The sequence below is a fragment of the Phodopus roborovskii genome, unplaced genomic scaffold, assembly GCF_943737965.1.
Source record: "Phodopus roborovskii unplaced genomic scaffold, PHOROB, whole genome shotgun sequence".
In the NCBI taxonomy this organism is placed as follows: Eukaryota; Metazoa; Chordata; class Mammalia; order Rodentia; family Cricetidae; genus Phodopus; species Phodopus roborovskii.
The window spans coordinates 7,933,293-7,949,103 of record NW_026126460.1 but is presented as its reverse complement, the minus strand read 5'-3'; the positions used below and the strand labels follow the sequence as shown (position 1 = coordinate 7,949,103).

General features: G+C 37.6%; 1 protein-coding gene across 5 annotated transcripts in view; it reads left to right on the top strand.

Moving 5' to 3' along the window:
* The window catches only part of Raph1 (Ras association (RalGDS/AF-6) and pleckstrin homology domains 1), an 82,030-nt gene that overhangs the window by 57,947 nt on the left and 8,272 nt on the right, over positions 1-15,811 (top strand). For all 5 annotated transcript variants that reach the window (XM_051190324.1, XM_051190323.1, XM_051190322.1 and 2 more), the window contains 9 exons: positions 1,904-1,981; positions 2,510-2,669; positions 3,541-3,662; positions 4,819-4,884; positions 6,019-6,162; positions 7,071-7,181; positions 9,080-9,178; positions 9,797-9,917; positions 12,917-13,059. In XM_051190324.1, the coding sequence (XP_051046281.1) occupies positions 1,904-1,981; positions 2,510-2,669; positions 3,541-3,662; positions 4,819-4,884; positions 6,019-6,162; positions 7,071-7,181; positions 9,080-9,178; positions 9,797-9,917; positions 12,917-13,059 (1,044 nt within the window). The remainder of the gene's footprint in view (positions 1-1,903; positions 1,982-2,509; positions 2,670-3,540; positions 3,663-4,818; positions 4,885-6,018; positions 6,163-7,070; positions 7,182-9,079; positions 9,179-9,796; positions 9,918-12,916; positions 13,060-15,811) is intronic.

Here is a 15,811-nt window from a genome sequence, read left to right as displayed (position 1 = left end):
TTGCATGTATTTTCTTGAGAGATGGCTCAATGGTTTAAGAGTTGCTGCTCTTCTAGAGGCCTAGGTTCTATTCCCAGCCCACGTGGTGGCCCACAACCATCTATAATTCCAGTTGCAGGGAATCCAGTGTTCTCTCCTGACCTCTACAAAAACTATACACATGGACTACACTACACATATATATATGGAAGCCAAACACCTGTACACATAAAATAATGGTAAATCTATTTTTTACATATTTTAATTTTAGAAGTTCACGTTTATCTGCAGCAGCCATGCCAATAAAATGATGAGGCAGTGGTGAATGCTTTCTAATAATATTTTTATGAAATCGGTTACATGATTGTTTAAAGTATTTCAAATTCATTATAGAGCCTTGTTGTATTCATAAAAATTGCATATTTGGTTATTTATTTAATAACAGTTTTGTTTCTCAGTCCTAGAAGACTCCATTCTAGAAACAGTTAATAACAGTAGCTATTTTTCAAAAGAAAAAATATATCATTTAAATGTAATCTACATATTTTGTGATGCTATTATTTGCATAAAGGAGAGGACTGAGTATTTAATCTTTTAGTCAGGGGAATATAGCTATAATAGTACCAAAACAGTATTAGTTCTTTTCATTGTTAAAATGAAGTTCTTTGTCCTTTGTCTATTGGATTTACAGATAGCATTTCCAGGCCTTGGCCATTCTGTTAACTCAGTGGCTCAATTCACTGAAAGGGATCCAATTTCTGGACATAAGTTGCCTTTCCCTGGCCCGGTCTCTAGGCCACCAGTAATAACTTAAGCTTGTGAAGAGACACAGCTTTGTAGGAAATGGAAAGAGAATGAAGCCATCAGAATTTTGGTGAATAGAAAAAATATAGTAAATAGGTTTAGCTTTTTTTCCCTAAAGTGTTAGCTTTTTATGAAAACTAATACATGGATTGTGGGATTTGATAAAGTATGGCTGATAAAATTCGGTATTCCTTTTTTGTTGTTTTTTTTTTTAAGAAATACATATAAAATGATTATAGAAGATGGCAGTTATATACATATTTAATGTTTTGTAACAGTAATCAAAAGCTTAGAAATACTAAATAATCCTTCCTAAACAGAAATTTACTTATGTGGGTTTTTAAATTGGAAATTGCAACTACAGTGTTTATTATGGCCTGCTGCTGGAAATTATCAGTAAGTACTATTAGAAAAATGGACAGTGCTTTATTTTTAGTTCTTTTTTATTTTTACTATAGTTTATAATTGGTTTTATGAAGTAGAATTACTTACAATTCAGTTATTTAGCATTTAAAAAGACTTATTGATGAATTAATAAATTAAAATGTACTGACATAATATGTTGCATGATTTTCCAAATCAGTAAAACTTAAAAGGCAGCCTCTTGTTTGTATTAGCATTAATATTAATACCTATGCTTCTTATTTGTTAAGTGTTTTATATTATTGCAAATAAGGAGATTGATTTTTGCTCTGTATAGTTTTCTAGTAATCTTAAATTTTCAGTGTAACAAAACTGCAAAAATCTTGCATAAACTCTGGAGGGCATTTGAATTCAGTGGTGTGAGTGTAGCAAATGGAAGGCAGGGGGCCTTATGCATCATATTTCCCCAAACCCAGTATTTGGAAGTCATTTGCGTTATATTGACAGAATTGAACCTAATTTACTCCACCACAGATTTATTTGTTTGTTTTTGAATACGGGATCAAATCTTACTCTTGTATCTGTGCTTCCTTGTCACAATATGTCTAGCTCATTTTGTGAACAGGGCCATTTTAAAAATGAAGTGTGTAACATTATGTTCTTAAAGAAATTTAGTGCTGGCTCTTCTAAGAACAAAGCTTGTCTGGTGTCTTTACCCTCTCAGCAGCAGTTTATCTGAAATGCTCTGTGTTTGCAGGAAGAACAAGCAGCAAAACTGAAAGCTGAGAAGATCAGAGTTGCCCTGGAGAAAATTAAAGAGGCCCAAGTGAAAAAGGTGACATGTGGCTCTTTGCTGGATCTAAAATATTCCTTCACCCCCCCCCCTTTTTTTTCCTGTTTTGTTTTGCTTTATGAAGAATTTTCTTGTTTATATAATATCCCTCTAGTTTATGCAAAGATGAAAATGTATTCTCCCTGTCATCTGTTCACAAATGATTTGTGGGTGAGATGTCTTATGAAAGCCAGCCTTTGTTTCTGGGCCGGTCCTGAGGTGCCTACCTCAGGCTCACTGCTTGCGGCACATCTCATCTGTGTTATAAAGGCCTCTCACTACTTTCAAAACAAACAAAAATCAGTGAAACAAAATCATCTTAGCACATAATCATATTTTAAAGGGTTAAAATTTGTTACCCTGTCTCTTGATAATTCAGATTTTACCTTTAATAATGGTCAGCATAGTTACAGCAGGCCTTAATTTAAGTTTAAAGACTTGAATCAGAATGCTATTTAATACTGGAAAAAATACTTTTCTAGAATACCATTTCTTTGAATACCATTTAATTGCATTTTTTTCCTGTGGCAGCTGGTGATCAGGGTTCACATGTCAGATGACAGTTCCAAAACAATGATGGTGGATGAGAGACAAACGGTGAGACAAGTGCTGGACAACCTGATGGACAAATCTCACTGTGGCTACAGTTTAGACTGGTCGCTGGTGGAGACCATTTCTGAGTTACAAATGGGTTAGTAATGCTGCTGCTTTAATTGCTTCTTAGCATCTATAATCCTAAATTTCCATATTGATCAGGTACTTTATCTTTTTAAAATCTGGTTTTTAATGTTTTTCCTAGTGTGTCTGGAGAGTTCTTTGAATAAAAGGTGAATTCCATTTCACATTGTATTTTAAAATGGTTAAAACAAAGTTTTTTAATGGTAACAAAATGCTTTTTCTTTGAAATAAAAGCTGTGTAAATATATTTACTGAAAACCATTATTGAAGATTTTTACTTTTTCATTTACTTATTTTATGTGTGAGTGTCTGTGTGTGCATCCTGTGCATGGATAAGCCAGAAGAGGGCATCAGATCATCCAGCACTGGAGCTACAGGTGGTTATGAGCCACCTGATGTTGGTCTTAAGAACTGAACTAACTGGATCCTCTGCAAGCACAGCAAGAGTTCTTAGTGCTGAGCCATCTCTCCAGCCCCGATACTGTTACATTTACTGGTGTTTGTACACCAGTCTTTAACTATAAAGGAAAACAAAGCACATCGACAAATCTGAAAGTGTTAAAGGTGTGTGTGTGGGTGTACCACGTTTAAAAAAAATGAAGTTATAGAAACATGCATCTGTAATCTATAATTCCAGCCCTAAGGAGAGAGAGAGAGGAGGATGGCAGAGCCTGCTAGCCAGTCAGTGTAGCTAAACTGGTGAGCTCCATGTCCAGCGAGAGACTGTTTCAAAATTTAAGGTGGAGTGCAATTTAAGACAATATCCAATATCAGCCTTTGGCCTCTACACTTACAACAATTCTATAATTCTGCTATAATTTATCTTGCCTTTCATGTAATTCTGACAGATACTAACAAAAGGCTGGTATTTATTTTTGGAACAGAGAGAATCTTTGAAGACCATGAAAACTTGGTTGAAAATCTTCTTAATTGGACAAGAGATAGCCAAAACAAGCTTATATTTATGGAGCGTATAGAAAAATATGCACTTTTTAAAAACCCACAGGTAAGACTGACTAACTTGTAAGTGCTGAGTCAGTAGAGTTAAAAGACTGTCAGCCATGTGACTGGGCATTGTGGGTGCAAACCCTACAGGAGCATATTACTGGTGAGGTGGAAAGTAACTTGGCGGGGGGCGGGGGGGACTTTGACAGAAATAAATATAAGTTGTTCCAGGGGGTTACTAGGTTTCTTCCCTGTAAATCCAGAGCTTGCTGAACCCAGCAGTTTATTAACATTTGAGGTTCTCCTTTCACCAGACAGGCCAGGGGGTTTTATCTAATTATTTTCATTTCTTTACCGAATTATGTAATTTTTGTCATCTTTTTATTTATGACAATGTAGTGCTTGGGTTAGTACTCACAACATCTGTGTCTTTTAAAAATTCACAGATAAAGTAACATGCTTCATTATAGCATTTCTAGTCATACTTTATTGTTATTTGTTGTCCCTCTTCCCACTCCCCCCAGCCCATTCCTGTTTGTCCTCTTCCTCCTTAGTAGGACAGGAAAAGCAAGAACTCTGCGATCAAGAGCAATGATGAGAAAAATAGCAGTAGTGTTAAAGGCACTCAGTTTTTGTCCCTCCAACTTAATTATGGTTGTTAAATAAAGAATAGATGTTAGGAATGTGAGTAGTTCTTTTTGTACAAGACTGAAAGAATAGTTATACTAATGATTACAATTCAGACCTTAATTAAACCTAGCAAATGAGATTGTTAACATCCATATCAGAATTTGAGGTTTCCTTATAAGACCATTAATCACCATCTGGAATAGCATTCTAGGTCCAGAATAGAACTGTGCTGGCATAGGACATCTTGGGAAATCTTTCCTTATTTCTTCTACTTAATTTATAATGCCTTTGGGTATTTTTATATAACTAGATAAATATCCCAAAATACTTGCTGTTGCATGTATTGTCACCTCAGGGTATAGAGGAGGGCAGTCTATGGAATACTTTGTAGCATGTGTTTTGGGCAAGATGGAGTTGCACGAGGAACATTTAATGATGATGCTTATATGGTGGGAACTTCTTGAAGTACTTCTCCCTACATGCCAGCAAAGCTAGACTCCTCTCTCTAAGCAAGTAATGCATGGGTCTACTCCCGAGGGAATGGCAGAGTTTATCCTTTAATGTTCATTTCCTTGTCTTGTTTTTAGAATTATCTTCTTGGGAAAAAGGAAACAGTTGAGATGGCAGACAGAAACAAAGAAGTGCTGTTAGAGGTATGACTCACTCTCCCTTCCCCAAACATTTTAAAAATGAAACATTAAGCATCTTTGGAAGTCAGTTCTGTCAGTGTTCTGTGTGTACTGGTTGAGTACAACAAACTCTTACAAACTATTCTTTTCCCCCAAGCAATATTTTAGTGAATTAAACAGGAGGAAGAAAAACACGGCTGTGCTGGTTCTCTGGGCTCTTCCAGAGGGTCAGATGGTCGCCAGTAGTACTTCCTAAACAAGCACAAGGCCAACCACCTACATAAAAGCCAGGCACGGGGAGTGTGCATTTGTAATCACAGCAGATTTCTGGCATACACTAACCAGCCAGCCTAGCCTCTAAGCTCTAGGCTCAGTGAGAGACCATGTCTCAAAAACTAAGGTGGAAGACACCTGACATCCTCCATTAGCCTCCGCACATATGTGCAGAAATAATCACCACACATCACAAACACACAAAGAAAGAGAAGTGGGACTCCATAGTGTTATGTGCTCATAACTCAGTTGAGTTTATAGGGAATATTCTTTGTTTGGTTGTTTTGTTTTTTGAGACAGGGTTTATTTGTACAACCCTGGCTGTTGCAACAGCCAGGCTGGCCTCAAACACAGAGATCCACCTACCTCTTTCATGACTACAATAAAGAGTATATCCCACTAGGCAGTGGTGGCACATGCCTCTAACCCCCACACATGGGGAGGCAGACAGATGCTATGTGTTGTGTATGCACGTGAACATTCAGGGTTATTACACTCCCTGTCTGCAGACAAAGGTGAGAGGAGAGTGCCAGGCGTCTTCTCTCATCCACCTTAGCCCATCTGAACTGGAAGCTCGTCTTTGCAGCTACATTGGCTGCCCAGCTAGCACGTGTAGCCATACCCAACATTTTATATAGGTGGTGGTATTCAAACCATGAGGTCTTCATGCTTTCACAACAGACACTCTTACCCTCTTGACACATTTTTATTATCCAGCACTTTAGGATTGTCACAATAATTCTAAAGTAAATGCCTGTGGTATTTAGAATAGAAATGTGGTTTTAGTACAAAACTGTTTTGCTTAGTGTTACACATCTCTTAGAAATAGATCATTCATTTCCTAAAACATAAGGATCATAAATCATTCCAAATGATTTTTTAAAGGAATGTTTTTGTGGAAGTTCTGTAACTGTCCCAGAAATTGAAGGAGTCCTTTGGCTAAAAGACGATGGCAAGAAGTCCTGGAAAAAGCGTTACTTTCTCTTGCGAGCATCTGGCATCTACTATGTCCCTAAAGGAAAAGCAAAGGTATGTCCCTCCTCTGCACTTCTGTACTTCCCACATTATGCTAGTTGCTTTTACTCCATAGTAAGAATTCTATTGCACCTGTGTAAGACACACAGAAGACAATTGGTTTATATTCGTCTGTTGTAAAGAAGAGGAAGCTAAAAACTGTTTAGTTGGGTTCATCTCAGTTCTCTACCTCCTCACCCCCCCCCCCGGTTGGATTTGTTTTTGTTCAGGAAGGATCTTATTCCTGTAACTCAGAGTGGCCTCAGAGTCACTACGTAGATTACTATGACACTGAATTCTTGGTCCTCTTGACTCTCCCTCTTCCATTCCCAAGTGTAGGGTTATAGGTATACATCATATCAGCTAAACAACATTTTACTACTTGGAGAAGCTGTGGGGAGATCCTGCTGGAGTCATGTGTATTTCATTTGGGGACAGTAACTTTTCAATCTTGAGTAATGTGCTTTTGCTGAGCTATATGCTGTCATTTGTTCTTATTTGGGTTCAGGGATAATCTAAGCATTTAAAGTGTCATCCTAGTCATATAAACTATGAGTGTAAGTTGTTGCCCCTGTCTGAGGTGATTTCCAGTTGAGAATCACTGTATTTGAGGTTTGCATTATAGAGATTCAGCTGCTACCTGGTTCTTTCCTAAGAGTGTTGCTGTTACCTATTACCTGTCTGTTATGTGATATGTATACTGTGTACAGCATGTTTAAAGTACCAACATTTTAAAATCAATATTCATTAGGAATTACATGTAACAAGCAAAGTAAACTGCCTTTTCTGGTTACATCATAGATGAAGGAAATTTTTATAATCTTCCTCCTTAATAAAGGTCTGATTCTCAACTAAAAACCCTTACCTGGTGTGATACCTGCTTATTTGCTTTATTAACTTAATCTTTGGGGTGTTTTTCTCAGGTATCTCGGGACCTGGTATGCTTTCTCCAGCTGGATCATGTAAATGTGTACTATGGGCAGGACTATCGGAGCAAATATAAAGCACCCACAGACTGTTGTCTGGCATTAAAGGTAACACAGTCTGGAAACTTTAATCAATATCACATAGAGGTTTCTTGACATTTGGATCTTCATGTAGATACGTGTCTTCGGACAAGAATAGGAGGACTAGGGTAGCTCAGCAGTAACCATTAGTTTAGCTCCGTCCTAGCACCAGAGAGAACATGGTGAAGATAAGAGTTTGGCCTACCAGCTCACTCCAATAATCCCATTACTCAGAAGCATCAGGAGTTGGAACCAGATTGTCCTGGAAAAAATAGTTTTTATGGTGAGACATTTTTTTTTTTTGGTGGTTTTCCTTAGCTTTATTAGAGCCATTAGAGGGCACTGTTCCCAAGTTCAAAATCCCCCTGCTTTCATCTAGTCCAGGAATAATTCTATCTCTCTCCTTCCCCCAAATTATACCCACACTAGTTCTGTTATCTATGCTGTTATTAGGGAGTTTTCTTCTCTTTCAGTCAGGCTTTAAGTTTCTCACACGAATTGTGAACATTCATTAGAGAACAGTGGAGAACAGTGGGTAAGTTTTAGAATTTTTATAATCTAAATTAACATTTATAAAGACAGCCTACAAAGATTCAGGAAGAATTACTGAGAGCATTACATTATACTCAGTGGCTCTAGCTTCAGGGCCTAAATACTGCTTAGGTCTGCATGTTTGTATACTTTTTCCTGTAAAGTCTTAGTGGGACATAAGGAGTACCATTTGTTTAGGATTTAGGGTGGGATTCTGAATTCTTTGGTAAAATGGGTATATTATAACAGCATCCCTTTATTAAATAAACTTTCTTAGACAACATGAATGTATCGTTGAGGTTAGTTACAGAAGCAGCTTGGTTTCTTTTGTTTTTTAACTTGTCTTTTTGGTTATCTTCATTTTTTTGAGAGAGTCTTGCTGTATAGCCCAGGCTAGCTTTAAACCTGGGTCCTTCTGCCTCAACCTTCAGATTACTAGGATTACAGGTGTGTGTTACCAAGTCCTACAGTAGCCAAGTTGATACAATGTGACTTGAGCCACTGGTTTGCAAAATAAAGTCCAAGGTCTCTTGGGAAACCCAAAGACCATGTTAATCAGGTTTGTAATACTGAGATGTTACATGCTTCCAACATTCTTACACTCAGGATATGGTGGAGTTTTTTCACAGGTCCCATAGTAATATTTTTCCTATCTTAACTATTATGAGGGATTTGGGGACAGTTGTGTTCTTATATCTTAATTTTTTTCTCTTAATTTCTAATAAAGTAAATATTGCAGGGACAGAATAAACATCAACACTACCCTCTTGTCCCACCAAAGAGTGCACACTGCAGTTTGGTACAGAAAGAAGCCTACAAAGTATTGTTCCACCAGTCAGGTGTGACCGTGGACTTCTGTCCTGAATGTTGTGCTATATATATGTTCTGTACATGCCTGCTGTAGTTGTTTACCACAAGAAAAGACCTTCTCTTTTGGAACTTCTAAACCATGATTTCCTGGGTAAACATTTCTCTGCCTTAACCCTAATAAAGTTTTTCTTTAGTATGTGAAAGGGAATATTTGAGAACTTCCCAAGTGAGTAGATTTACATGGACACCTTGACTTAAAATTTAACATGATATGTACTTTATTTTTTTTAAAAAGTAAGTATGGGCTATTTTATTCCACCTTGTAGTTGTATAAGAAATATGTACTGAGCTGAGCATGGTGGTGCATGCCTTTAATCCCAGCACTTGGGAGCCAGCCTGGTCCACAAAGTGAGTTCCAGGAACCTGCAGGGTTACACAGAGAAACCCTGTCTCTGTGTAAAAAAAACACAAAAGAAAAAAGAATGCACTGGTTTGCCATTTCTCAAAGACTGCAACTTACCAGGACATGTTTAAGAGCCAGTTCTCTAGAAGACTTAAGTGGATCCTACCTTCCTTTTTTGTAGCACCCACAGATCCAGAAGAAGTCTCAGTATATCAAGTATCTTTGCTGTGATGATGTCAGGACACTGCATCAATGGGTTAATGGAATCCGAATCGCAAAGGTACATTTCCTTTCCATTTGAAGTCGGAATAATGATGAGGTTAATTAGATATTTTGGATTGTTGATGGTTATGGTCGTTTCATGCTCATTTTGCTGGTGTCCTCAGGCCTAAATTTATGTTTTAAATGCTTTCTTTCCTTGGTGGTTGGGAAATACGTTAATGTCTGTAATAACTTGTATGGTATCAAAGTGATTTATTTCTACTTTGGAGCGTACATTATATGATTCTTATGTAGCCAAGTTTAGCCTAAGTTAATGGACTTTGTTTTTGCTTGCAGATCTCTCCAGCCCCCAAATAAAAAGTTGTATATTAAATTATGGTTATTTATCAAATAGATTTGGAACAGTATCCCTAATAGTGCTAAGAATCCAGCCCTAGATCTCTTGGAGTGATGAAACTTTCATTTCTATTATAAACACCAATAAAGTCAGCTTCCTGCTATCTTTCAACTGAGGAAAATGAGTACAAATGTAACTTTCTAGAATTAAAAACTACATAAGATATTGTAGGTTTTAGTATTAATACAAACTTTACTACTACACAGATGTTTCTGTTTCCCATATCCTTCCACATACCAACTCAGGGTTAAACGTCCCCATGTGTTCTCTTTTGTTTAGTATGGGAAACAGCTCTACACAAATTACCAAGAAGCCTTGAAAAGGACAGAGTCTGCTTATGATTGGACTTCTTTATCCAGCTCCAGCATTAAATCTGGATCCAGCTCTTCCAGCATCCCAGGTAGCTCAAAGTACCACACAGCACTATTTTACTACAATGTGACCTCCTTATCAAGAGTGTTAGAGCTTGTCATTTCAACTTATTTCTAAAAAGCCACAGCCATACCTAGTTTCTGATCAATGGGTACTTTTTTTTTTCTTTATTCCCCGCAAAGTTGTTAAAAGTGCATTGTTATGAACTAGTTCACAAGTATTTTGAAATGCACTTCTAATGTACTGTTATAGTTAATATTTGTGAAGTTTATTTGCAAACTCACACATACTGATAAGACATGAAAAAAGAAGCTGCTTGGAGAAGAAATCAGAAGCCATCAGGATACTACACACTCCTACACAGCTTTCTTTACATTGCAGTACAGTGGAAACGCTTACACTCAAAGGGGCCATACTCACATCTAAAGTTAAATGTTTCTTTCAAAATCTTCCTTGAATGATAATCCATGTCATTGTTTAACAACTTAAAAATCATATGACTTGACATTCTCTCTAAATAATAAAAAAGCATATTTGGAATTGTGGTAAATATATGCTAACTTGTGATAAGCACATATTTTCTGGTTTTGTTCATTGAAAGGGCCTAGAAGAAGTGACACCCCAGGAATTACAAGACTGTCCACAGCCCAGCCACCAAAAGAAGGGGCCAGTGCTTTTAGGCAAATGGCTGATTCTAAAGCTGTGGCAGAGAATATATAAGATGAGCCTTAAGCAAAGGATTTACAAATAAGATAGTGGTTATCAGAGGGACATAGATGCCAACTTGAAAGAACTTCCATGCCTAAAGCTGGAATAACATTGAGCAAAGATATACGGAATCTAGTATATAATTATACACAAATTAGGAGATATATCACTATGGATCCACGATAACATAATTTTCATACAAAATGTTTTTTAAAGGTTTTTAAATACATTTTAATTAAAATATGACATCACCTTCTGTCCTTTTCATGCCCCACCAACTCTTTTTTTAAAAAATTATTATGTGTGTATCTACATGAATTATGTTGTGTGCAGCATGTTCATGCAGGTGCCCATGAAAGCAGAGGAGGGCATTGGGTTCCCGAAACTAGAATTACCAGCAGTTGTGAGTTGCTTGTTGTAGGTGTTGGGGCAGAGTCCAAGTCCTCTGCAAGAATAATTTTTTTTTTTTTTTTTTTTTTTGAGATAGTTTCTCTGTGGCTTTGGAGCCTGTCCTGGAACTAACTCTTGTAGACCAGACTGGTCTCAAACTCACAGAGATCCCCCTGCCTCTGCCTCTCAAGTGCTGGGATTAAAGGCGTGTGCCACCACCACCCAGCTTTGAATAAAGCACTGTTAATTGAGATATCTCTCTGGCTCAACAAAATAGTTCTAAATGATTTCTGTACACACTTTGCCCTCTTAAAGAGCTACACATAGTGATTTACTTAAAAAGAAGGGTTGAGCCAAGCAGTGGTGGCACATGCCTTTAATCCCAGCACTTGGGAGGCAGAGGCAGGTGGATCTCTGTTGAGTTCAAGGCCAGCCTGGTCTACAAAGCTACACAGAGAGTAACCTTGTCTTGAAACTCCCACCCCCCCCCCCCACAAAAAAAAAAAAAAAAGGTTGAGAAAGCAGTTAGTTGATAGTGGAGAAAGTGGACAAACACATGTTGATTGCAGGCTCCCTTGATACAATGTGACGAAACTTAACTAGTAGTTCTCAAGACTGTCATAATCATTGAAAACAAAAACAGGAAGCAACTGTCAGAGGAGTCAAGATGGCCAACTAAAGTGCGGCATATAGTTATTAGTAAATCAGTGTCCATTACAGCTGTGACAAGTGTACTATAGATTTAAACAGACTAATGGGACAAACTAAGTGCTGAATCAGTAAGAACTCGAACTTACTCTATTTTAATATAAAAATAATACATAAATGTCTAAAATGAGATGTTCATTATTAAAGTGGAAAAAATACTCTGTGAAGTTGAACTAAAAAACAAGCTAAGAAAGCCATGCAGCCATTAGGTTCAGAGGCCAGCAGGCTGAGGAAAGGTATATTCTGTTTTTAAGTCATGTAGCACTTAATACTAGTGCTTACATATGAAATAATGTGCCTTTTACCTTCACAAGTGTCATCCATACATTTTATTGAAATCTTAGGCTTTCTGTGGTAAAACATAAAATCACAGTGATGAATGTGTTGAAGAGCACAAAGGTTTGTGTATTTGAGTCTTACAGGCTATTATGAAATAGGCATAATAAATGAGCCTAGTGTCCTAGCTTTTCATCATTTTCCTTATATTTTATCTTGTGGATAGTCCTATCATTGAAGAAGTTGAGGTTTAGGCTACTGAACTTATTTTAATAGCTTCTATTAATCACAAAGTGATTGTCTGGGAACAGCTTTGAGTCTCCACTACTTTCCAGGTATCATAAGGGACATACATACACAGAATTAATTACTTTAGGGTCTAGGGATGTCGTCTTCCAGTTCTAGCCTTGATATCAGGTAAAGACAAGTCCTTATTACCCTCAGCCACAACCCTGTGCCTGCTCCCCACCGTGACCTGGCCTGGAAGCTAGACTGTAGCATGGCTGCTGCTCAGTCATGCCAGTACCTGAATCCCTGGGAAAACCCTTCATTCTCAGGTGGAGGACTCACTAAATACTATCATTGCTAAGGAAGCCTCTGAGTTTGTAAGCTGCTCTGGAATGAAAATGACTGATTCTTAAGATAATGTAGATGTTAATTGATGGCTCATTAATCCTGTTTTTTTTTTTTTTTTTTTTTAAATTGTCAGAGTCTCTTTTTAATCCAAGACAGGTTTTCAGAGTCCTAATGACTTGTGTAAATCTCTCATGCAAGAGTCATATTTTCTGATTAATCTGTAAGATAAGGTTTCTACTGGATTGTATTCACTGAGTTTAGAGCAAGATGAGTTCATTTGCCATTCTACATAGTATTTAACTGTAACATTTAAAATGTGTATATCCTATGATCAAAATGATAACTGATGAAACTAACCGTTTTAAACAGAATCTCAGTCAAATCACTCTAACCAGTCTGACAGTGGAGTGTCCGACACCCTGCCCACAGGACACATCCGTTCCCAAAGCACTGTGAGCTCCATCTTCTCAGAAGCCTGGAAGCGAGGCACTCAGTTGGAAGAGTCTAACAAGGTAACACAATAGTTTTAATTCACATATAAAAATCTGTGGTCATGTTTTATTCCTTTATCAGAGTTTTGTTTGGCACTATTTTGGTCTTCCTTCTTAGATTGTATAATTAATGGGGAAACTATTTTAGAGTTGTCTATAGTGACCTGTGACCTAAGATCTTATTTTTTTTAGTGGCAGTTATATATACACTTTATTATGCAGCTTACATTTTTAACTTATGACAACTCCTCCCCACCTTTCAACTGTAACCAGTTTGCTGGAGCAACACTATGTAGGGACATTGTCCTAAAAAGTTCCAGAGAAGTTGCTTAGAGTTCATTTTCATTTTTAATTAATTCAGATTCATTCCTTATTTTTCAGTTTTGAGTTATGTCTATAATAGGCCTCAATAAACTTAAGACATAAATACAATGTATTTTAAGAATAACCCCACCCCTCCCAGAGCCACCTCACCTCCCATTTTCATGTCCTTTTTTTTTTTTTCCTTCCAATAATCTACTTAGTCCAGCTTGTGCTGCTGATATATACGTTAAGTGGCTATCCACTAGAATATGGGTCCACACCATTACAGAAAAGTGATTTTTCCAGAAGCCATCAGTTGTCAAGTGCTCCCCAGTTAGGGGTGGGGGCTCATGAACCCCTTCCGACTCTGCTAGGATGATGACTGACTTGCTTTTTGTGTAGGCAGTCACAGTTGAATTCATTAGTACAGTGGTTCTGTCAGGCCCTGACGAGACTTCTGTCCTCTCCCTCCTCCATAACAGTCCCTGAGCCCTGGGAAGAGGCAGTATGGTGCATAGCTGTCCCATGTGTAGCTCAGCACTCCAGCCACTGGTCTCTGCACTTACCTTTTGTGGGTCTCTGCATTAACCACTCTCTACTGAACAAAGAATCGTCTTCCCTAAGATTCGAGAGCCACCTTAGAGGATTTTTAGTTAAGTTGAAAGGCGTGCTAGTCCTTCATCAAATAGCCTCAGAATTCCTGTAGAAAGATGTGCTCTGGGTGTACTCATCATTGAGGAACTGACACCCTGGCTAGACTATTTTGCTTTTTACAGAGTCATCATTTTATTTCCTTTTCTTCTTCTTCCTTTTTTTTTTTTTTTAATCTGAGTCACAAATGAGTCAAGTACATTCACAAATAAGAATCAAAAGGAACATTTAAATTAATTATATAATGGCATTCGTGGTTGATTAACTGGCATGAGGGTAAGAGGTATGAAAATGAGTAGTCAGTAGCTGTTTTTAATGACCTAAATTCTTTAAACACTGTTAAAACTCCCTTATCAGAAAAATTTAACAGTTCTTTCTTCCACTCTAGAATCTTTTTCCCCCCCAAGTACTGGAAATTGAACCTAGGACCTTGCACATATTAGGCAAACACTCTGTCACAGACCGTGTCCCAATCTTTTTTTTTTTTTTTTTTTTTTTTTTTTTTTTTTTTTTTTTTTTTTTTTGTTTTTTTTGTTTTGAGACAGTCTATCACACTTAGTTTTCCTGGCTGTCCTTCAGTATGCAATCCTCCTGTCTCAGCCTCCCAAATAGGACTGTCACCAATCCCAGGTCCTTATGAACCAAATTAGGTGAAACTAATACTAGAGACAATAGTTTGTAATTTTAAATGTCTGAAGAAAAGTATCTTTCCTTGGCTGGGGATGTATCTCAGTGGTAGAGCATTTGTCTAGCATGAACAAAACTCCAGATTAAATTTTCTACTGCTTCCCCCCCCCCAAAGCCTTCACCTTAAAAATTATTAACGGTCAAATCCACTTACCACATGTGAATTCAAGGAAAACAAAGACCCAAAAGTTCTGTGATTAGGAAACAAAGTTTGTCATTGCAGTTTTAGAAAGAGAATGAACCCTGCTATGCAGTAATGTCAGTTTGTTTGAGTCTTGACCCTTCTGTATGTTTCTTCTGTTACCGCAGTCTCAGGTGCCACATGAGAAGGCCAACACAGCTAAGGTCTGCACCCCTGAAGCAGCCAAGACAGGGTCAAGTTAAGGTCAGGGGCTATTCTGAAACACATTAACCTGGGTGACTCCTATAACCAAATCTTACAAACTAATACTTTTATTTTGATGTATAATTTTTAGAGAAACATGACCCCCCCCCATAGGCATTAGAATTCAGCCTATGAATGAAGCTTTAGTTCACTAACTTAAGTACCCTCAATGGCAACTAGATATCATTTGTGATTGAGAACCAATGGATTACCTCATTCCTTCACAGTTGTGTACAAAAAGCCTACAAGGTGATCCCAAAGTTATTAAATCAGAATTCCTTCCTTTCCATGTTTCAGAAGTCCTTGAGCCACAAATGTATACATGGTTGGCAACTCACTGACAAACCCTAAGCTCCTGCTTGCTGACGATTTCCGTTAGCTCTACAGTTTCCACTTATTTTCATCTGACTTTTTCTGTGTTATGTTTTATCTTTTCCTCTAATGTTTACAACGCATTTCTTTATGTATTTTCCAGTAAAGCAAATGTAAAGAATGCTCCCCTTACCTGCATTGCTGGACTTCTGTGCATGTTGGATGCAAGTGTTTCACACAAGTGTGTGTGTCGAATTCATTCATTCCTGTGTGACTGTGCACAGCTGCAAAGCATTGTCATATACTCACGTGTCAGCTTACTAGAATCAAAAACCATCCTCACTCCTCGAGAGGCCTTCCACCAGCATTCCTTTCCCTAGTACGGCATCTGCTTGATGTGGATGCAGTCATGGACTGAAGGTGAACTTTTGAGCC